Genomic DNA, 22,319 nt, shown 5'->3' with positions numbered 1-22,319 from the left:
TCTGTAGCTCTTCTAACAGTAACAATTCCCCCGTAACTATTCCCACCCGTAACTAATTTGACAGTATAACTATTCCCACAGTAACTATTCCGACGTAACTGTTCTGACAGTAACTATTCCCCCCGTAACTATTCCCCCCGTACCTATTCCCCCCGTAACTATTCCCCTGTAACTATTTTCACTGTAACTATTTTGACGTTTAAATATGGTTTACCGGTATGTCGGTTCGTAAACCTCACATCTGGAAAAAAAAGTCAATACACTCTCAATTTTCAGGAATGAAAATGATTTATTGAGACATTACAGTATTTAACGACAACGACGAATAAATGATCAAGTTATGGTTAATGCAAACTGTTGGGTATTGAAACCGGCATATAAACTTTCACAGTTATATTCAACTATAGGTTCAAAATAAATACCTAAGCTGCATGTTTGTTATTGTATGTATGTAGGGGCGTTTACCAAATTTCAGCAAGCTTCTCAAAACAAAAGGAGAGTTTTAGGGTCTTGTTTGTGTGGCATCTTAAAGGTTATATCACGAATACCTTATTTTTCGCACGCATGTAGTAGGGTGGGGGGAAACGGGACTATGGCCTACTCAATAAATGTATTGAGTAAGCTATGACGGTGTTTAAATATCTCTATTTACAGGTACCCGTTTAACGACGAACAAAACAAATGTGACATTGTTATTCAATATTATTGTCACGGTCCAACAAAGTGCACGGCATTGGTGGTTACTTTATGCTACGATTTTGCTATGGTTTGTGAGCTCATTTGCTATGGTTGTAAATATCGCAACGAATGCAATTGCTTATTTCGGTGTGCATGATACCGATTTTAGCGGTTTTGAGATTTCAAATTAATACCAAAATTTCAAATTTATTAACGATTGAAATAATGGAATGTAAATTTCAACAACAATTAATGTGTAAGCTACAATAGCTTGAGCATTAATCTGTATGTACAAAGTTACAAGTACATCAAACAAAAACCCTTTTTTGTCTTTAGCAAATATTCTGCAATAACTTATCCACGCAGACAGGGTATATATAGTTATACAGCAGTGAACTTGTTTAGCTGGTGGCTTACATAATGGCTGCGACTGTCGATAGCTTTCAAATTGGACTGGGTCAAAATCTTTGCGAGGTTTTGTGGAAAGATGAACACGCTAGCAGGTAGTTTACAATACATCGAATATTTGCAGATAGTCGTTTTAACATAACAGTACTTTGGGGTAAAAAAGGATACCGTTAGCACCGAAATTCAATATTTTCTCAACGTGTTTTAAACATTTAACAATTCTGCTGTAGAGTCGCTGGGCTACGGTTATATAATTCAGTAAATATTATTGGTTTACTACCAAATGGGATATGTTTATAATCATTTCGAAAGTCGAATATAATCATATACTTTGTTCATGGTGTTTTACGCTTTGAAAAGCTTAGCACCCAAGCGTGCAAAATAGAATATGCTTTCAAATAGTTTACACTTGAACGATGGCAGCTAAATACCTTTGCGCGTACATCGGTAGGATTTAACATGTAGGTTTTTATTCATACTGAGTTTAATATAGTAGTGTGGGGGAGATGGGACACCTTTAGAATATAATATCCCAATATCCTGATCGTGTTTTGAACAATTAACAACGGTCTACGTAGTCGTTAGGAAATGTGATTTTATAATTGTTAGAATGTTCTTTGTTTACTACCAAATGGGATGAGAAAATAGAATAAAAAGGTGTCCCATATTACCCATATATATATTACCCCACCCTACTATACAGAGTAACAAAATAAGCAACTGCAGTTTTAGGTATAGAACTTTTTTTCTAATGTAAGTTTCTCTTTTCTATAATGGGTAAGGTCCTGTGGCAAATGGCGCTATGATACCTGGGGTTTATTCTAGGCTGGGCCAATTACCCCATTATTCATTAAAAGTTTATTTTCTATTAGATTTCGGTTCATGTTTGTAAATATTGCAACGAATGCAATTATTTCGGTGTAATACCGATTTTAGAGGTTTTAAGATTTCAAATTAATACCAAAATTCCAAATTTATTAACGATTGAAATAATGGAATGTAAGTTTCAACAAAATGTGTAAGCTACAATAGCTTGAACATTAATCTGTATGTACAAAGTTACAAGTACATCAAACAAAAACCCTTTTTTGTCTTTAGCAAATATTCTGCAATAACTTATCCACGCAAACACGGTATATATAGTTATACAGCAGTGAACTTGTTTAGCTGGTCGCTTACATAATGGCTACCACTGTCGATAGCTTTCAAAGGTCCTGTGGCAAATGGCGCTATGATACCTGGGGTTTATTCTAGGCTTGGCCAATTACCCCATTGTTCATTAAAAGTTTATTTTCTATTAGATTTCACGCGAAATGGCTTCGGTTCAACTGCAGATGCGTAAAATGTTATTCGGAAGTTGCTGCCACATATTTAATTGATGTCCCATCTTTCCCATTGGATATAGAAATCGCAACAGTTAAAGTTGAAGGTAAAAATATAAGTGTCTCAATCTTTTTTTGGTTAATGGCTTCCTCGTTAGAGACGCTCAATACCCTTGTAGCTTTCAAAAATGTTTTATTTCAAACTTACAGCATATAGTATAGCGTGGGGGGACGGGACACCTTTATCACATAATACCGAAATATCCTGGTCTTGTTTTAAACAATTAACAACGGTCTATAGGAGTCGTGAGGAAACGATTTTATAATCCTTTGAATGTTCTTTGTTTACTATCGAATGGAACAAAACTAGAATGAAAAGGTGTCCCACTTTCCCCACCCTACTATATGCCATTTTATTCTATTCACCGCTTTGTATAAATCGGTTTTAAAACTATTTCATGAGCACCGCTATGCCAATTAACACCATACATGTTTAAGACCTGTGTTGCAAATTCATTTATTTTAGTACATCCTATTGTTGTATATGTATAAAAGGGTAGGGGAAATGTGACATTTTTTATCGATTTTCTCATCCATTTGGAAGTTAACAAAAAACATTCAAATAATTATAAAAAATTATCCTTACGACTACTATAGACCGTTGTTAATTATTTAAAACATGATCAGTCTTCCCCCACCCTACTATATATTTACATAAAACTAAAGTTAACTAATATTTTGCACATACACTTGCGACTTTATATAACTTATTACAAACAAATGGTTATATTTAGTTAGCTTATATTTCGCTTTAGATTCTACATTCAAAGTTTCATTCGCTGGCGATGACCACGTTTCTATCCTTCCTTCTGATTGGCTGCGCTCAAAATGCTATTGTGACGTATGTTTGGAGTTGAAATTACAGAAAGCTGACGTCATCACACAGTATATTGAAAGCAACGCTGGAAAGAAAAAAGAAATTCCACAAATGGAATATGAGGATATATTGACCAAAGAGGGCATGTTTAAGTAAGGTTTATATTATATATTTGTGTTTGTATTGCTTTGTATAGCGGTACTACAATTTGGGTTATAAATAGAAGGCGAACGATTTGTAAATTAAGTTAATCGACGTTTCAAAAGACACGCCGCGCTTGTTTTTGGTATATGCTGACAGTGTTTTTGGTATATGCTGACAGTGTTTTTGGTATATGCTGACACTGCATTTAATAAAATGTACGATACATGTGTGCAAGGGCAAAACATGGAAGTCGTGGCCTGGGTTGAATATCACCCGGAAACCAACGAAACTTTATTGGCCAAAATGTGCTATAAAACTACAAAGTGTATTTCGAGACAGTAAACTGCGATTGCATTAATTTTTGCTTTGAAATTAACTTTTAGTACGGAAACAGCACGACTAAATAAGTTTGTATTCACCTATAGTCAACACAAGTTCCTAAGTGTGTTGGGGTAGTAAAATGTGGTCCATTCAATTCAATTACGTTATGGCTTTTAGATATTAAAGTAATGACTTACATACAAAGATTTTGGGGTTTTTAAAGCGAAAAGTGCTGATGGTTTTTTTTCAGCTGGATCGGTCACGTTATAACTTCTGGAGTTTGCATCGTAAGAAACGTTCAGCCAACGCCTGAGAAATTGGAAGAGGTAAATATAAATGCAATATATAAAGTAGGGGGGGGGGGGAGATAGGACACCTTTTCATTCTATTTTCTCGTCTCATTCGGTAGTAAACAAAAACTATTCAAGGAATTTTAAAACCGTATCCTCACGACTCCAATATACACCGTTGTTAAATGTTTAAAACACGATAAGGATATTTGGCTATTACGTGCTATAAGTGCACATCCTACCCACCCTATACTACATGAATGCTGCTTTTGCAAATGCACACGTATGTTTGTTTTGCGCAGATCGCAGAGAGAGTTGCAAACATTGAAGAAACTACTTACGGGAAGGTAAGCCAAATTACACATAGTCTATATTTACACTAAACGTATACGCCCCTAGGTGAACTGCATTTATTGTGCCCTGAACCCCAAAAAGGATTGTTTTGCCATCATATTTGAACCGACACTTTGGGAATCGCAGTATTTTATAAAATTCAACATACAGTAGGGTGGGGGGAGACGGGACACCTTTAGCACAATATGTAAACATCCTGATCGTGCTTTAAACAGTTTATAGCAACGGTCAATGGGGGTCGTAAGGATAAAATAGTATAATTTTTTGAATGTTCTTTTTTTAACTACCAACAAATAGAACGATAATAGAATGAAAATGTGTCCCATCTTTCCCACCATACTATAATTTGGAAAAATATTCAGAATTTTTTTTTAAAAGCGTAGGCTTCGTTCGCAGACAATTTTAATTTAAGTAAAAGTCACTTAAGGTAGCTTAACCATTCGCAAACATTGATGTAGCTACATGTTAACAACACATTAGCTATTTCCAGGTCACAGGTATACAAGCTTTATTACACTACCCGAATAATATTTGCTTTTCAGCTCTCCGTTGTAAAAATTAGCTCCGCTGAAGGTAATGCAGCTTATTCAAATGTTAAGTTGCCATTTCACCAAGACCAAACCACGTACGAAAAACCACCAGGAATTGAATTTCTACATTGCATGAAGTATGTTATGTCTTTGTAATGCTTCAGACTATAATAGTAGACTAATGGTTAGTTTTCAGTAAAAAAGAACATTCAAAAAATAGTATTACCGTATAACCTCGCGACTCCAAAAAGGTGTTGTTATTTCTTAAAAATGTTTTGTTGTTTTTGGTGTTTTTGGTGATAAAGGTTTTGGGTTTTGGTGTTTTTGGTTTTGAAGAAATAACGAGCTGTTATTTCTTAAAAATAGGATCATGTAGTATATAGGTGGTATCGGTATCCCATCTTATCCCACAGTACTCCGTTACATTAAAATAAACGATGACGTTAGCGCGTACGAGGTGTGTGGAACAGAATACCCGTGTTATAACGATTGTTGTTGCCCCGCCACGTGAGAATAAATAAATTGTATTTATCCATTCAATCATATTCCCAGGTTCGACGAATGCATTACGGGCGGGGAAACAAAAATAGTCGATCTTTACGAAGTTATAAATATCCTGAAAAGAGAGTCCCCCGCAGATTTTCAAACCCTGGTTGAAGTACCTGTCATCTACTCTACTATAGATTATAAACGAGCGAATAAAGTTTATTTGCATCATCAAAAACACGTCGTAGTGTTAGACTACTTTGGCAAGGTATTTTGAAAATAATGTATGTCACTTTTTATCCTCGCGTGGCGAAGCAACGACAGTCGTAATAACACGAGTGTTCTGTTTCATATACCTCCCGCTTACGAGTTACCATGTATGTTACATTGTGAGGGGTTGTTTTTGGAGGATTTTTTGGATTTTTTTTTTTCGGTTTTGAGCGTTTGCAAGTGCCCAAGGACACACTCGTCCACAAAAGTTACGACATCCTCGCTGAAGTCAGGCGCGCTAACTACTTTGTATATTACTATAAATATTATAATATTTACCAATACAGCACTGAAGAAACAAATACAAGTTCTGAGCCAAAAATGTGAAAAATGCCACCTAAATACATAGACATTAAATCGCATATATGAATAGGTTGTCGCTATAAACTGGCATCCTGCGTTGCTATCGACTTTGCAAGTAAGAGAAAAAGACGTGGAAAGATATTACGAAGCTCATGTAAAGTTGTTACAAATTATTCGCAGAGATGAATTACATGTAAGTTCTTTTGCTCTATTGAAACGAAAAATACTTTTCGGCGAAAAAAATTGTCCGCCTAAAGGTGGCTGTACACAGTATCCGGAATTCGTCCGTTTTGTCTGTTTCGTCCGGATTTCGCTGCCGCACGCGGAATTCAGAAATGGGTTTGCACTTTGCAAGCGAATTCGCATGCTGGTACTGTGTACAGCCACCTTTAGAGGTTTACACGGCCACTTATACGTGCACATTTACAAGTTTCTATATTACACAGTTTACCCACCGTATGCAACCTGGTGATTTGGTTGTGTTTAACAACAGACGAGTGTTGCATTCTAGGAACAAATTTGAAGCCAACGGAGGCGATAGACAGTTACAGGTATTCAGTCTTGTGATTGTGAATGTAAAATATTCATCCTCGCTTGGCGCAGCAAGGACAGTCGTTATAACATAGGTGTTCTGTTTCATACACCTCGTGTCCGCTTACGAGTTAAGAGATGTAACTTTATGAAGATCTATTTCGTTTTTTTTTTCGTTTTTTTTTTGCAGCTGATAACCGCTGTATTTGGATCTATACAGCCTCTAGAATCTAGACAAACTGTTATTATACAAAACTCGTATTTTAAACGTTTTTTTTTCCTGTAAATACCCAATATTAAATTATGAATGTGTTAACATTGATAAAAAACATAAACCTACTTTAGCAAGTAAGATAAAATAAACAAAAATTATATTAACTTTTTTAACCAGAACTAAACAGGTATATGCACCAATATTTTATTCTATACTTGTATTTAGCTCCTAGCAATTGCCGTATGAGGTCTTACTACCCTCCACTATCAGTGTTATTTATACGTTTGTTTCAGACCACTTATGTTAGTGCCGATAACTGGAAAAATCGCTACATGACGTTGGCGCATCAGCTGAATCGAAATGTGGTCGCACCAAAAATCGGAAATGGTTCTTCAATTTGAAAACAATTCATAAAAGTGATTGTTTTTCGCTGTTTTTTTTGTCGATTTCGTAGTGATTTAGCAATTAACAGTTGCCAAATTATATTGAAAAAAACTAAAAATGCGTGTATGATACCTATAACTGTAAAAATATGATTAATATATTCAAAAAGTTTCACTTTACACTTGATTGTAATGATGGCAATTAAATTTATAATTTTACCTTTGCGTATGTACGATTATGTGATGTCATAATACCGTTGATGATGCATTGAATGCACTTAACAGTTGTAAAAAGGTATATATGCGTGGGAATTCAAATAAATATGTATGGGAATTTATTCGTATAGTGTAGTTTTTCTATTTGGTATTTAAAAATGGCTTTGGCAAGAATCAGAACTGGCGTATGGCGAAGATATGTACAGCAGATGGTCAAAAATACGAGCTTGTTTAAATCAGGTAATGCCATTAAACGCACCGACAGCAAAAGATTAAACACCTTAAAAGGTGAGAAGAAATTTGGGGTAGTCTTATATTTTGAAATCGCTTTACCGAAGTAATGTTATTGCTAAAGTACAAATTTTAGTTTGTGCAGGTTGTAACAGAACACAAATTAAACCACAATATGGGAGTCGTTATGATCGGTTTTATATTTCTTTGAACGTTCTTTGTTTACTACTAAATGAGACGAAAAATAGAATGAAAATTTGTCTTTCTTCCTGCCCTAATATATTTACATATATATAACTTTACATTAATATACAGCATAAGTTTGTATTAGCAGTTTGCCCTTTACCTACGTCCTACGATATACATATGATATTTATAATGCAGTTCATGTAATATTACACCGTTTCCAGATTTTTCTAGCGATAGTAATGCGGCGGCTACCACATTTTACCCCAAATCTAGCAAACCAAGCAAAATACTTTTTACACCTGGACCCCTGATGGTCAGCGAACGAGTTAAGCGGGCAATGGGGAAAGATATTGGTTCAAGACATTCCGAGTTTGAATATTTGTTAACGTAAGTATATAGAATTCAGTAATATATTAGGCCGGGATAAGATGGATTTTAATTTTTTTATGCTCGTAGCCAAACGACTCTAAAATAGCGTTGGTAATTGTTAAAAACACGATTCGGAAACCAACGATTTGGGTGCTAACAGTATCCATTTCACTTCACAGTACTATATTAAACTAATACGCATCGTAGTTTATCTGGCATTTAGTATTTCAGTAATACTATACGTTTTTAAAGTAGTGTTTAGCTAGCACGTAACATTGACAAATAACTTTTGCGTATCCTAAACGAAAACTATAAAATCGATATAGATAGTATAGGTTAAGATGGAATACTGTTAGCACCTAAATTCAATATTTCCTGATCGTGTTTTTACAATTAACAACGCTCTTTTGAAGTTGCGGGGCTACGGTTATATACACGGTCTATATATTATATATACTATAGAGATCTATATATTAGGCGGTGGGTTATATAATTCTGTAGAAGTTCTTTGTTTAGAGAGAGAGAATAAAACATGTATAATCTTACCAATACCCTACTATATTTCAATTCCCCAAAACTATACGTTACAGTAGTTTAGCATATTAGGTGTATTGTACCAGAGTGGTGTCCACAAATAGAACAGAACTTACCAGTTGTTATTTCAATTGTATAGCTTCATTCGAAAATCACTGGTTCGTTTGGCTGGGGGCAATGTACATACACACACGGCTATTCCAATGACTGGCAGTGGTACCTTCGCCATTGAGTCAACTCTTACAACCGCTTTGGCTGGTTCTAAGGGCAAAGTAAGATATTAGATTGCATTTTTTTATATATTTTTTTAAAATCTAAATTTGATTTTTCTGGTTTGAATGGCGTGAGTATCAGTTGAATGTAATTATTTATCCTTGCATGGCAGGGAAACGACAATTGTTATAACACGGGTGTTTTTTTTATGTACACCTCTTATATTATTATAGAAAATACACACAGGTCCTGCACGTTAGCGATTTTTTTAAATTCCTAAAACACTTTAAATGTTTTTAATCGTGAGCGTGTTTTAACGACTGTTGTTTTGTCGCCATATCCTATCTTTTCGTTTTAAATATTTTTCAATCTTCGCTACCCTATTCAAAGAGTCAATACATGTTAACAGTAAACTCGGGTTTACGAGGTGTGTGAAACAGAACACCGTGTTATAACGACTGTCGTTTTTCCCCCACACGAGTATAATACATTATAATTTCCGTTAATTTTACAGGTACTAGTAATGTCAAATGGCATGTACGGCGAGCGGATTGCAAGTTTATGTAAACAGCATGGAATGGCTGCAGAAACGGTTCGAATGCATGCAGAGGCGTTGGAACAGCGATTGCAACAATCCGATGATGTTATAGCAGTTGTGTCAGTACATTGCGAGACGACAACTGGGGTTGTGAACCCGGTTTTTGACTTCGGAAAGATTATTAAAAATCACAATAAAGGTAAAATTTCGACAGCAGAATATGAGGCGACCCTAATTAGAATATTACACTGTATTTATAATATGTCTACTAACAGCAGTTTGTATATTGGGATAATAGGTTAACTCTGGAGTAAATCTTGTTTTACAATAAACCCCCTAAAAAGTCCTTTAAGTTACATATGTTTGTGTATGAAACAGAACACCCGTGTTGTAACGACTTAGGTTGCCCGACAGAATAAATCTTTACGCACAGTTTTATTTCTATTAGAAGTTTAACTTGTTGAAAATAAATGGCTTGTTTGTTCGCTATAGGTGTAGCGACCACGCTTATTTTCTTCCAACAAAATGTAAATATGTTTTTAACTGTAAGAGTGTTTTAACAACTGTTGTTTTGTAGCCTTTTCGTTAATTTAAAATATTTTCAAATTTTCGCTACTGTAATCGAAGAGACAAATATAATTTATTACTATTATTTTTATATAAATATCAGTTTCATTGATTAATTCATATGCTGATATATATAGAGTTATCTTTATATTCAGTAAACAAGAATATTTTCTATTTACCAGATTGTCTTTTTATCGTGGACGCCATTTCAAGTTTCGGGGGTGTCCCATATGACGTCACGAATATTGATTACGTCATAGGTAGCTCATGCAAGTGTTTACAGGGTATACCAGGTATTTCGTTCGTCATCGCAAATGCTTCTGAAATTGAAAAGTAAGCTAATTTAAAATATTAATGTCTATAAAAGTGCACGAATGAATTAGTTAATGAATAAATGAAACTTGTTTAACCTCGCATGGCGGGTACAACGACAATAGTTTTATATACAGGTACAGTCTGTTTCATACACCTCGTGTAATTTTGTAGGTAATAACTTTTTTATTTATTTTTTTAGTATATTTAGCGGATAACTCAGAAAATTCAAAAGTGCCGGTGATGAAATATAACTGCTTACTGTTTACACATATATAGTACTGTGGGGGAAAATGGGACACATTTAGCACATTATATACAAACATCCTGATCGTGTTTTAAACAAATGACAATAGTTTGTGGGAGTCGTGAGGATACGGTTTTATAATTCTTTGAATGTTTTATGTTTACTACCAAATGTGACAAGAAAATAGTATGAATAGGTGTCCCATCTTCCCCCACCCTACTATAGTTTGAATTGTGTGAAAAATATTATGCATATATGTATAGAACATTAATTAGAAATTTTACCCAGTATTAAAACTAAGAACAAATGAAAAACAAAACATAGAAATTCAAACTTACTTTGAACTTTATTTCGAACTACAGACTACAAGATTTACTGAAAAGTCAATACCTATAAAATTGTAACCGCTATTCGGGACTTGCGTTGAGTTGTTTTTATTTTAGTGAATGAAATGTTAGAAAAAATTGTACAAAATGAACCAATATTCTGTTCTACCGAATATGCAATATTCATGTTTGTTACAGAAAAATTGGACAGAATAAAGTTTTAACACTGGATCTTGCCGGCCAATACTCTGAACTGGAAAAAACCGGCCAATTCCGGTTTACACCACCCACGCATTTGTTGCTGGCGTTCAAAGAAGCTTTGTTAGAACTTGAAGACGAAGGAGGGTTAGAAAAGAGAATTAAAAGGTTTAAAAAAAGATGATTTGTGGTTCATATGTAAAATAAAGGATATAGTAGGGTGGGGCAAGATGGGGCATCTTTATATTTTATGTTCTCGTTATTATATACTATCGGGGAAAGAAAGAACATCTTTTTTATTCGATTTAAAAATGATGATTTGTGGTTTATATGTGAAATAAAGGATATAGTATAGGGTGGGGGGAGATAGGACATCTTTTTTATTTTTTTATGTTCTCGTCCTATTTGCCAGTAAACAAAAAAACATTCAACAAATTATAAAACCGTATCCTCACGACTCCCTTAGACCGTTGTTATTTGTTTAGATCACGATCAGGATATTTGGATATTATGAGCTAAAGGTGTCCCATCTTCCCCCAGCCTACTATACTATACATAGTTATATATATACATATGTTATACGTATAGATTTCAAGAGAACGCATCTGTTCTAAAACAAGGAATGAACAAATTGGGATTTAAACCACAAGTTTTCAGCCAAGATAACTCGCAACGTCATATCGTGACGTCATTTCAGTATCCCGAAAACCCCAGATTTGTATACGGGGACTTTATAGATCGGTTGGACAGACGTGGTAAGTAGGATGTACAGTAGAATGGGGTAAGATTTGTAGTAAAGGAAGATAGGACATGTTTTTATGCTGTTTTCTCGACAAACTTGATAGAAAATGTATGTGTCCTTGGGCAAGACACTTAAGGACAGTTGCTCCAACCCAGTAATCACGTGTGGGTTGTCCAAATTATCAGCCATGCATAAATAAATCTCTCCAAAAATAATTACCCACAAAGTTACACAACTAAAATCCTGTGGTATAACTTGTAAAATGGCACAGCGAGTGCATGAAACAGAACACCTGCGTTATAACAACTATCGTTTTTCGACCACGCGAGGATAAGCATTTTCGTTCGTTTATTAATTCATTCACTTATAGCAGTTTACACTACTAAACATTTTTACAGGTTTTCAGTTGCCTGCTGAGCGAACCAACATTAAAGGTTGTTTTCGAGTTGGTACAATCGGTAATATAAAACCAGAAGATGTAAAAATGCTCGTGGACGGAATCGAAGACGTTTGTGGCGAAATGGACATAAAAACACCTTTGTATTAAACACGAATATTTGTTATTGTATAAAGTAAACGAAGCGCAAGTAAATTTTGCCATTTGGCACATTTGTTCAATTCACGATGGAACTTTACTTTTTTATTTTCTTATTTAGTGTTTAGATTTCTAATTAGCGTATATAGTGGACCGGCATGATAGAGCGTATATATATATCTTGCGATAGTTAACTGGTATTGATAATATAGCCTTACGCGCAGCGGTTTTGCGAATTTTCGAATTTTATGTTAATAATATCTACTGTATAATATACAACTTGTATTCTAACGGCACACGTATGGGCTGGACTGCTAAAGAACTATACGCTCTACTAGTCTACTAGAAGTCGGTGAATAACTATACTTTACAAAAGTAAATTGTAGACATATAAAGTATCATTGTTCGCTCCAATACTTTTTTCTGAGCAGTTGCATTACTGGTCCTTGTATTTAGTAGGTTGGGCTGCCTTCGGGCAACGGGAAATTCGCACTACAAAACGCTAAATGTAATGCGACCAAAGTATTTTCATTACAAAGCCGATATAAGCTTCTTTCTACTTATGTGTTTCAGTAATAACGACAGTTTAAACCGCAATGGTTACTAACGCAGTCCCATAAGCTTGATAAACATACACGATGACTGGTAACTGGCACAAGGTTTATGAAACAGAACACCCGTTAAAACGACTGTCGTTCTTCAGCCGCGCAAGGCTACAGTTAGGCCAATTGAAACAGTGTTGTTAGTACAGTCTGCAAATAGGATGGCCAGCAAGTTCGCAGAAAAAGTCGTTTTAGTTACAGGTAAATAGACATTTTGGCTTTGTAGACTGCACTAAAGAATGATGTTCTGGTCATACGTTATTTTACAATATAGGTGCTTCAAAAGGAATAGGCGCAGAAATCGCAAAACAGTTTGCAAACGAAGGCGCGGTGTTGTCAATAACTGGTAGAGATACAGCAGCATTAAGTCAAGTGGCTAACGAATGTAGGGCAAAACAATCGAATGAAGTATGTACATGTATAGACCACCTAACTTAGTTATATATAAATCGTATGTGCCAATAGGTACTGGAAATAGTCGCGGATTTATGCGACGAAGAGCAAGCAGCCAACGTTGTTCAACAGACCGTGGAAAAACTAGGCAAGCTTGATGTGCTAGTAAACAATGCGGGTATTTGCTTGCCTGGCAAAATCGAAGAGGTATGAAGCTTATATATGATGTGGCGACACGTATTTTAGGCATTAAAATTACCCTTTGCCAGAGTTCGTATACAAACACATATTTCTATACAGTATACATACTCTGCTATGCGCTCTTGCTTGTGGTTTTATATTAACGCCGGAAATGTTACATACTTTTAATAGGCAACTCTGAAAGATTTTGACCAATTGTTTAATATCAACGTACGGTCTATGTTTCATCTCACTCAACTCGCAGTACCTCATTTGAAAAAAGTAAAAGGTAGGCTTTTGATTTTAACTGGGTATAGCAACAAAAAACATATAGTACAGTGGGGGAAGGGAAACCTTTATCTTTTATCACATAACATCTAAATATCCTGCTGGTGTTTTAAACAATTAACAACGTTTTATGATAGCCATGAGCAGGATACGGTTTTATAGTCATTTGATTTTTTTGTTTACTAACAAAATGGGACAAGAAAATAGAATGGAAAATGTCCCATCTTCCCCCACCCTTATACTAAAAATTATGCACAAGTAATCAGTAAGTGTCGTTTTGTGACATCTTATATTAAACACTATTATTGCGTTTATGCAGGAAATATTGTAAATATATCAAGCATATGCAGTACAGGACAATACACGAGGCTACTACTGTACAATATGACAAAGGCGGCAGTGGACCAGTTTACCAAAACTATCGCATTGGGTAAATTACTGGAACTGTTTGTGTATTTAAAACTGTACTATGTACAAGAACGATGTAACGTCTACAACGCATAGTATAGAAGCATAATTTACCTACAAATAACAAAAGGGTAATATATAAAAACCCATCGTAAAAACTTACCCAAAGTTTTAAGTTTGATCATTCATATTATATGCTTTCAGAAATACAACAATTAGTAGACAGCAGTAGACTATAATATATACAACGCTTTACTTAACTGACTCTATTTTACAGCGCCTTATAGCAACAGACCATAAACAAAATAAACTGATTCTGTCTAACGGCGCTGAAGTTTAGCAATTACCACTAAGCGTCGTCCGCGCCGCAATTAAACTTTTCGTTGTATTTGCAGAACTGGCCCCTGCTGGAGTTAGAGTGAATGCAGCTAAGTACGTATAAACGTTTAACTTAAAACAAGTGTGTGTACATATTTCATATTCGTGTTTTGTACGCAGTTAACAACGTTCTTTTAGAGTCGCGGAGCTATGGTTATATAATTCTTTAAATATTCTTTGTTTACTATACCAATTAGGACAAGAAAAAAACAATAAAAACAAGTTCCATCACACATGCCTTTCTTTCCCACTATATATAGAATATAGTTGATAATTTTATAACATTTCATACAATTACAGTCCTGCAAGCGTAAAAACGACAATATATGCGAATGCGTATACACCCAAGGACTTGGAAGCATATTACGAAAAAGCGAAGTCGTTTCACCCACTTGGTCGAAACGTTGAAGCAAAGGACGTAGCAGATGCTGTACTGTACTTGGCATCAGATTCAGCCAAAATGGTCACGGGCACATGTCTAATGGTTGACGGGGGACGACTATTAAATTCAACGTAGTCTGATGATTTTAAACGGTCTTAAGAATAAAATATTGGTGATTCAATATGTTATATTGCTGCGATATTTCTCGTTGTGACGTGTGTTATGACATTAGTAAGAATAAAACGTTATGCAAATAATTTAATTATCTGTATTTTTGGAAACATTTTTTATGTCGTAGTTGTTTTTAAAAATAGCTTGTATCATAATAAGTTACAGATAGATAAGCAGTGACACGCAATGCAAAACTATAGTAGCCTACTGTGGGACAGGATGAGATATTGATAAAGAGTAAAAACAGGTCTTATCTTACCCCAACCTACTAGCCTACTGCATACGGACTCTGTTCTTTAAGCTGTTTAGGAAGAATACATGCATATATTTGTTTTGTGTAGGTTATACCCACGTTGGAGAGTCGACAAGTCCTAACTTTTTACGGAATATCTTTTTACCGCTAGTTTCAGTGCGATTTCACTCTTGACCCCGGAAAATTGTATATATATTAAGAGGAAAAGGGCGTCGAGGCGGTTTAAAATTACAAGGTATGAATGAATCAGAGTATACTTGTTTAGTATACTCTGATTGAATGAAACTTATTTCGTCTCTTCGGTCACGATAACGAAGAACAGAAGAGTTTAAAAGACGGGTAGTAACGGGTAAAACAGCAGTTGTTAAAACATGTAGTTTTATTGGAAACCAAGTACAGTAGTCACTATTTTGTTATCTGATTCAGAAGACGGGCATTTTTTAAATTTAGCTGTATACTTGATACACCAGAACGCATTCGCGTATGTCCCAGTTCTGCATGGTCAGAAATGGACCTCACAAAGAAAGAAACATAGACATAACATGAACCATAATAAATGTCCATGGTCGGTAAACTGAAAAATATTTTAGTAGTTAAGTAAAATCGAATGTACCAATAAATACAGCTATATTACTGAAATTGGATCGCGTTTTAGCAATATTATACATTTCGTGGTTTTAATTAGCATTCAATTAAGTGTCGTTTTTGATTACAATGCTTTTACGATTATACCGACGCTCTACGCATTTAGGTCTGTAGAAAAACAAAGCTTTTTTTTGTGTGTTAAAAATAACTTGTACTCTTTTCCATAGCTAAATTTAATAATATTAAAATAAACTGTGCCAAAAACGCTTCGAAACTGACATGGTTTGTGTGGTTTAGCGTGGTATCTTACCTGTCATCAAAGTCTCATGGTCATTTAACGATTTGTTCATATACCCTTTGTCGTATTAAATCTACAAACAAACAGTGTAAACTGAGTGAAATCTGCGGCTTTGAAGTGAGTCTTAATGTTAAGGTAAGATAATAGTGAGATAAGACTTGAGGTTCACCTAAGTGTGGCACATAATGAAAAATGCTACGAACTACTATTTTTATAGAAGTTATACACACAAAAAAATACTGTGACATTGTTGTTTTTGACATTAAATTGTATTTTGGAAAATTTAGAGGCGTTGAAAAATGCAGCAGAGAATTTAGAGGTCTATGGTGCATGAATTTTGAATTATAACAGTAAAAAATGATAGTTATATATTTTAGTTTTTGTTTATATACATTTTATGAAGTAAATAATCTTCCAATGGTTCATCTGGTATGAAAAACTTACTGTATTCCTGATGTGAAATTATTTTCTAATGAAGTCTCGTCAGATGATGGACTGAACATAAGAAATACACAATTTTTTTCATATCAGATGAGCCGTTGAAAGATTATCTACATTATGCCTGGTAGCAGAAGTAACAGAACATTTGTATAAAGGGAACTACACATCCTAATGTAATTAATATTTTCTTCCGATTAAATGTAAATATGTTTTTAACTGTAAGCTTCTTTTAACAACTGTTGTTTTGTCGCTGTATCTGGCGTTTTCGTTTAAAGTATTTCCAAATCTCTGCCACCATAATCGAGTAGACAAATAAAGTTTTATTATTACCCATAGATGGAGAATGAAATGACAGAAACAGCGAAGTTAAACCAGCCTGCTGTTCCTAATAAAGACCAGGTAAAATAATGTTATAATGAAGGTGTTCGGTATTATACAGTTTATGCCAACTTACAGGTTACCACATAATCACATAGGCTAGGTTTTTGAAATATTTAATGTTATTGTTAAGTGTCTTGCCCAAGATTGCATCCCAACAAAGCCTAGAACCTAGCAACCTTTGTTTTTATTGTGATTACTTTAACCATTGACCTACAGTGTTAGAAACACATTAGTAAATGTGAACCCAGTCTCAGTGTTTATACACAAAGGAGTTTAAGTCAGAAATTTGTAAAGAATTAAAGGTATGTATTAGTTCTGTAGAATTAAAAAAGGTTTAAATTACTAAAAGTTTTATGGAATTAAAAATTTCAGAATTACTTTTCCAGGTTGGCCTGAAATTATTACGCATCAGTGGAGCCACCCATTCATTTGTATTCTTACCAAGTGACACCATTTCAGATGTTACCAAGCATGTATTTGATAATTGGCCTGAAGGTAATGGCTCCATTAAAGCAATATATGTGTGTTGTATATCAGTGTATGTGCTATTAGCTCATATGGTTAACCATTAACACACATCATATGATGCGAGGAAGATATTACCGACAGTAGCAAAGCCAGTATTTAAAACACAAAGGGTTTAATTTAACAATGAAACAAGGCTTCTGACTGTGCTACTTTCAGTTTCATATCAATATGTTGATAACTTATACAACAACAATACCGCTTCTACCCTTAAGACATTACCAAAAATTTTGTCATTTGATTTAGTGGTGGTACAAAATCCTTTTTGGTGTTATTTTAAAATTAAATCATTTTTAATTGGGCTTATCAAAAGTTGTATTTAAAAAAAATAAATGTCCAAGCATCTACGTTAATTAATTGGTAATCTAATTAGGTTGCCATCTATGTAAAAAGGTTGAAAGCAGTATACATATATAAATTTTATGTGTTTGTTTGTTACATAGTGAACAGCAATGCTTGCAGTGTAACTGTGTAATTGTAATATTATTGCATTCTATTTGTATCACAATGCATTGAAATTCCAAAAAAATTAAAGGAAAATAATAACAGCAAATGACTGGGCTATTCCTATGTATTTCAGTGTAGACAATTTTAATTGCTGACATATATACATAATTTTTATTGCTATGCAATGCTCAGAAATACACGAAAACTATAGTGTAACAATTTTTTTGGTAGAATGGACTGAGGATACAGTTGAAGAACATGGTGTACTAAGGTTAATATATCAAGGAAGATTTCTACATGGGAAAGCCACACTTGGAGGTATTGAGTTCGTACAAGTGCTCTTGCTGTAGCACCAGATCAATAAGCATAATGTTTAATTTGATGAAGACTATATTTTAACCTTTCTTTTTGTAGTGACTTTAGTACGCTACAAATTGCTCAAAAACTGACGCTATACGTTTGAAAAATTTGACACTGTGTTGTAGAAAAGCTAAAGGTCAAATTACTTAAAATTGTAACTTTGTTAGATTTGTATGCTATTATAAAAAATCTGAGCTAAATCACAGATCCCCTGGTGCATCCTACCGCATAGTTTTCAAAAGGTTTATGGAAAATAAAATCTATGAATGAGCATACACGTGTGACCTATTAATGTAAAAAACTTGTTATAAAATCATATATATTTTTCAGCTTTAAAAATACCATCAGGAAAAACTACCATTATGCATCTTGTATCCAGAGCAACGGTGCCAGAACCAAATGCACAAGGTAAAAATGTGATATTTCATGTGATATATGTGTTATAAACAATTAAAACTACAATTCATCATAAATTAATTGTTAGGTATTTTGAAACTTTAATTGTACAAATTACAATGCATTTAAACTAGAATTTTCGCAAACAATTGCAGCAATTAACAGTTACTATTACTAATTTTATATAGGAATGATATTGTTTTTAAAAAGACCCATACAGCATTTAGGGACAATGTATGTCATATAAAGAATTGTATAGTATACCATTAACAGCTGAAAATTGCTTAGAAAATAAACATTATAATAGAGTTCCCATTCCTATTCCACAAGTGTAGATTAAAGGCGCTAAGCAAAATAACACGCCACAGCACCATTTCATACAAATGCACTGAAATTATTGGCTATGTTTAGCATGCCGCTGTGTTGTAGGGTCAATCTTATGTACTGAGACCATTGATTAGCCTATAGGGCATTGTACATTGGCTTTTTATTCTCAGGTGAAATCAATTGGCTTTGGCTTAACTTTAAGAAAATAGATAAGCACTTCATTATAATGTAGTTGTTAAAGCGAATTTTTGTTGTTTTGCTGATAAAAGTTAAATTTTAACATAGTTATGTAATGTGCTTGTTGGTGTATATTGCAGTGTATACACTGTTGTAAAATAAATAAAGGTGTACGCAGTGTATTGATTTAAAATAACTGGAAAGTGTATGCACAACTGAACTGTCCAAATTTAACATTCCATAACTTATAAACCATTTGGCATATTGTTTACCAAATTAGGTAACTTATTTGTTACATTTTTTCCCCAGACTTTAAAATCAAACATGCATATATTTCTTTAAATACACGGATGTTGAAATTTTACGGGTAAATGGCTTGCATTTGGCGCAAGACACATGAAAGATTAAACCATGAATAATTGTAATTTCTAATCAGTTTTATGCTCTTAATATTATGACAAAGCATATAATACCTATAGACAACTGTGAAGAATGAATTCTGCACAAATATTTGTCTTATAATTAATTCGAAACTAATTAATGTGTTTAACAGTGAACATTTTATATTTCCTGATTTTTGGGGGTAAAATTTGAAACTTTTTGTTTTGTTGATTGGTCACAACTCACAAGTTACCAAAATATTGTAAAAAAAATAATTTACAATATTTTAAATATATATATAATATGTATAACATATGTATTGTACAAGAGACCGAAAGCATTAAAAATCGCTAAAGTAAGACATACATAGATATGCATAGAGTGATATGGTAATTATAAAAACAATTCATTTAGCTTAGCTTTTTCAATTTCATACAAACTGATTTTTTTGCTAAATACCCACATTAAAGGATATACAAAATGTTTTTTGTGGGTCATTTAAAATGCCTACGCAAACTCTATTAAATGTTTTTTTTGGGTCATTTATAAAGTTAAGTTTTTCACTTCATGTAAAAAGTTTACGGTTTAACTATCGCCTTAAAAAAAAGGTATTTTAAAAAAAATAATTATTCTGTATAGACAATGTTATCCTTCAATCAGTAAATGCTAGATATTGATTTATGGATTAACTCTATGAATTAGAGTGTAGATGCAATAGCAGTAAGCTACCAGATATGTATACGATTTGTAAAACAAGATACGATTCTGATATGTGAAATGTAGAATAACCAAGCTAGATTACTTGCAAATGGCCCACCAAAAATGGATGGTTTAAATTTACAAACAGAATATTAAATGCAACAAAAGGGTATTAAAATAGATTTTTGCCACTGTAAATGTTAATGTAATTTATATTCCTAATTTGTAACTACTACAAAATGAAATGTAGTTTTTTTTAATTCATTTTTTTAATAAAAACTCTTTCTTTTTATATATAAACATTTCTTACTAAAAACTGCATTGATACTGTATTTTATATATTTTTTTATTTTATTGCATTTTTATCCGTAGAGCAACAAGAAAAAGAGAAAGGTCAAGACTCTGGCTGTCGACTATGCTGCACAATACTATGACAAGTTCTCCATATTTCTTATTGAAACTGCCTCAACTCAGCGCTGGGTATGACATAAATTAGGGCTTCCCAAACTAAAACCTTTTCGTCTCCTAAAATTTTTCAATATTTCTTTGTGGTAATAGTAAATATATGCAGTACTTGGTGTAAAATTGGTAAATTCTCGGCAAACCCAGAAAGTTACAATTTTTGGGGGGTTCGTGACCCCGGATTTGAGAAGCTCTAATTTAGATTTTTTACCCTGACAAACGCTTTGGTAAAATATAGTGGCGCGCTGAAGTTCATTATAATTTGCCAAGAACGGTGATTATACCAAGCCTGGCAACGTGGTTCCTTTTCAACTTGTGGTTTCTATTGAAATGCATTGTAATTACTTTGTATAATGTGGTGATTCGGCTAGGGTAATTTTTTTTTTGAGTTTTGTCATATATTATTGTATAGTAGTTTTTTCTTCAATTTTATGTCGAAAACTGCAAAATATGGACATGTTGTTTTTGAATGCAGTATGGCAATTGTCTTGTAATTTTCCTCCCATTGTAGCAACCTTAATAAAACACTTTATTTTTTCTTTAAAATTATTCTACATATATATTTCTTTTCCAACTGTTTCGGTTTTATGAGTTAAAAATGAAGTTTTTTTCTTACATTGACTAGCAAGTATAAATGCTATTGACATTTAGCATAGTAGGTAGTAACTGTATAAAATATGGGGTATTTTCTTCTTTTTATGGAAGTCAAACTTTCAATTTGTTTCATTGAAATAGGGTCGGCAAGCTATGGCATTTATTTACCCAAAAGTATTTGAAAATTAACGCAAAAAAAACAAAATTTATTTTTCTGCTACCAATTTGTAGGTTACTATGTAACTTAATTTCAAAAACAGTCTAAAAGTTTGCCCACCTCTTAAAATTAGTTGTTCACACATTGTGTTTTTGTTAAAAGCACTTATGCACACCATTACAACTTGATTTCAACCTAAAAAGTCAAGTTTTTTCAAAAAATCTCTTTTGTGCTTTTTGTTCATTGCGCTTTTGCTTTTTTTCCAACACATTTTAAAATCTGTGTGGTTTCTCTCCCTACATGAAATTGAACCTGAAGCTGTGTAATTTCTTTCTTCAAGTATTACAAGTCATTTCTGTAACCCCTGGAAACGTCTGACAAGATTATTGTACAGTTACAGCACATATATGAATGTGGTTCTCTCTGATTGTACAGTTACAGCACATATATGAATGTGGTTCTCTCTGATTGACATGCAAGTCAAACAGACCATATTGGTGCACTTTGCTACTTTTTATAAACTCATTCCAACAATCTATGTTTAACTTACAAAAAACTGTTCATTTTCTGTCAACTTTTTGCGCACAACAGCTGAAATAAGTTTTCTGTTGCGTTTGCAAAAATGTCTTTTACTCGCAATTTTAAATACAGTTGTGTTGAATGGTTAAAAAGTGTTATGGAAATAATAAAAAACATAAGATGCCTA

General features: G+C 33.7%; 4 protein-coding genes and 1 long non-coding RNA gene across 10 annotated transcripts; 4 read left to right on the top strand and 1 right to left on the bottom strand.

Annotated features, from left to right (window-relative positions):
* The first annotated feature begins 1,018 nt into the window (after positions 1-1,018).
* On the top strand, positions 1,019-7,149 carry LOC149724834 (gamma-butyrobetaine dioxygenase-like). Its single transcript, XM_089891832.1, has 10 exons — positions 1,019-1,181; positions 2,388-2,515; positions 3,224-3,437; positions 4,001-4,076; positions 4,343-4,387; positions 4,937-5,061; positions 5,477-5,678; positions 6,054-6,176; positions 6,430-6,534; positions 7,022-7,149. The coding sequence occupies exons 1-10, from the start codon at positions 1,099-1,101 to the stop codon at positions 7,127-7,129; spliced, it is 1,209 nt and encodes a 402-aa protein (XP_089747958.1). The 5' UTR covers positions 1,019-1,098; the 3' UTR covers positions 7,130-7,149.
* Positions 1,860-14,884, bottom strand: LOC149724832 (uncharacterized). Of its 2 annotated transcripts, XR_016386453.1 has the most exons (6): positions 14,363-14,884; positions 10,148-10,288; positions 8,767-8,911; positions 4,915-5,047; positions 3,948-4,059; positions 1,860-3,370 (listed from the first exon to the last, which is right to left on the bottom strand). It is a non-coding gene; the product is annotated as an uncharacterized LOC149724832 (long non-coding RNA). The 2 variants fall into 2 exon arrangements; XR_016386454.1 differs by lacking the exon at positions 4,915-5,047.
* LOC149724833 (uncharacterized) lies at positions 7,180-12,398 on the top strand. Of its 2 annotated transcripts, none has more exons than XM_089891815.1 (8): positions 7,180-7,567; positions 7,969-8,134; positions 8,790-8,922; positions 9,378-9,600; positions 10,151-10,301; positions 11,052-11,219; positions 11,640-11,806; positions 12,192-12,398. In XM_089891815.1, exons 1-8 carry the CDS (start codon positions 7,486-7,488, stop codon positions 12,338-12,340), a joined length of 1,239 nt encoding a protein of 412 aa, XP_089747941.1. In that variant the 5' UTR covers positions 7,180-7,485; the 3' UTR covers positions 12,341-12,398. The 2 variants fall into 2 exon arrangements, with proteins under 2 accessions (XP_089747941.1, XP_089747940.1); XM_089891814.1 differs by having other exon boundaries at positions 7,459-7,615.
* Positions 12,931-15,221, top strand: LOC149724831 (uncharacterized). The gene is made up of 7 exons (XM_089891821.1): positions 12,931-13,131; positions 13,205-13,338; positions 13,396-13,530; positions 13,696-13,792; positions 14,111-14,221; positions 14,595-14,631; positions 14,878-15,221. The coding sequence occupies exons 1-7, from the start codon at positions 13,092-13,094 to the stop codon at positions 15,092-15,094; spliced, it is 771 nt and encodes a 256-aa protein (XP_089747947.1). The 5' UTR covers positions 12,931-13,091; the 3' UTR covers positions 15,095-15,221.
* A 766-nt stretch (positions 15,222-15,987) lies between these two features.
* Positions 15,988-22,284, top strand: LOC149724830 (ubiquitin-like protein 3). Of its 4 annotated transcripts, none has more exons than XM_089891829.1 (6): positions 15,988-16,401; positions 17,044-17,106; positions 17,475-17,583; positions 18,292-18,378; positions 18,751-18,828; positions 19,314-19,495. In XM_089891829.1, the coding sequence occupies exons 2-6, from the start codon at positions 17,044-17,046 to the stop codon at positions 19,373-19,375; spliced, it is 399 nt and encodes a 132-aa protein (XP_089747955.1). In that variant the 5' UTR covers positions 15,988-16,401; the 3' UTR covers positions 19,376-19,495. The 4 variants fall into 4 exon arrangements, with proteins under 4 accessions (XP_089747955.1, XP_089747956.1, XP_089747954.1 ...); XM_089891830.1 differs by lacking the exon at positions 19,314-19,495 and adding an exon at positions 20,773-22,284 and having other exon boundaries at positions 15,999-16,383; XM_089891828.1 differs by lacking the exon at positions 19,314-19,495 and adding an exon at positions 20,773-22,284 and having other exon boundaries at positions 16,009-16,401.
* Positions 22,285-22,319: the final 35 nt, after the last annotated feature.

Source organism: Ciona robusta, chromosome 14 (assembly GCF_009617815.1).
Source record: "Ciona robusta chromosome 14, ASM961781v2".
In the NCBI taxonomy this organism is placed as follows: domain Eukaryota; kingdom Metazoa; phylum Chordata; class Ascidiacea; order Phlebobranchia; family Cionidae; genus Ciona; species Ciona robusta.
The sequence above is the reverse complement of the archived record's forward strand: the minus strand, read 5'-3'. Positions and strand labels throughout refer to the sequence as shown.

Coding starts and splice junctions, on each gene's coding strand:
- LOC149724834 (XM_089891832.1), top strand. CDS start 1,099: ATGGCTGCGACTGTCGATAGCTTTCAAATTGGACTGGGTCAAAATCTT. Junction 5,062..5,476: donor GAATTTCTACATTGCATGAA/GTATGTTATGTC, acceptor TCATATTCCCAG/GTTCGACGAATGCATTACGG. Junction 5,679..6,053: donor TGTTAGACTACTTTGGCAAG/GTATTTTGAAAA, acceptor ATATATGAATAG/GTTGTCGCTATAAACTGGCA.
- LOC149724833 (XM_089891814.1), top strand. CDS start 7,486: ATGGCTTTGGCAAGAATCAGAACTGGCGTATGGCGAAGATATGTACAG. Junction 7,616..7,968: donor AAGATTAAACACCTTAAAAG/GTGAGAAGAAAT, acceptor CACCGTTTCCAG/ATTTTTCTAGCGATAGTAAT. Junction 8,135..8,789: donor GAGTTTGAATATTTGTTAAC/GTAAGTATATAG, acceptor TCAATTGTATAG/CTTCATTCGAAAATCACTGG.
- LOC149724831 (XM_089891821.1), top strand. CDS start 13,092: ATGGCCAGCAAGTTCGCAGAAAAAGTCGTTTTAGTTACAG. Junction 13,339..13,395: donor GGGCAAAACAATCGAATGAA/GTATGTACATGT, acceptor ATGTGCCAATAG/GTACTGGAAATAGTCGCGGA. Junction 13,793..14,110: donor TCATTTGAAAAAAGTAAAAG/GTAGGCTTTTGA, acceptor GCGTTTATGCAG/GAAATATTGTAAATATATCA.
- LOC149724830 (XM_089891830.1), top strand. CDS start 17,044: ATGGAGAATGAAATGACAGAAACAGCGAAGTTAAACCAGCCTGCTGTT. Junction 18,379..18,750: donor TGGGAAAGCCACACTTGGAG/GTATTGAGTTCG, acceptor TATATTTTTCAG/CTTTAAAAATACCATCAGGA. Junction 18,829..20,772: donor GCCAGAACCAAATGCACAAG/GTAAAAATGTGA, acceptor TTTTATCCGTAG/AGCAACAAGAAAAAGAGAAA.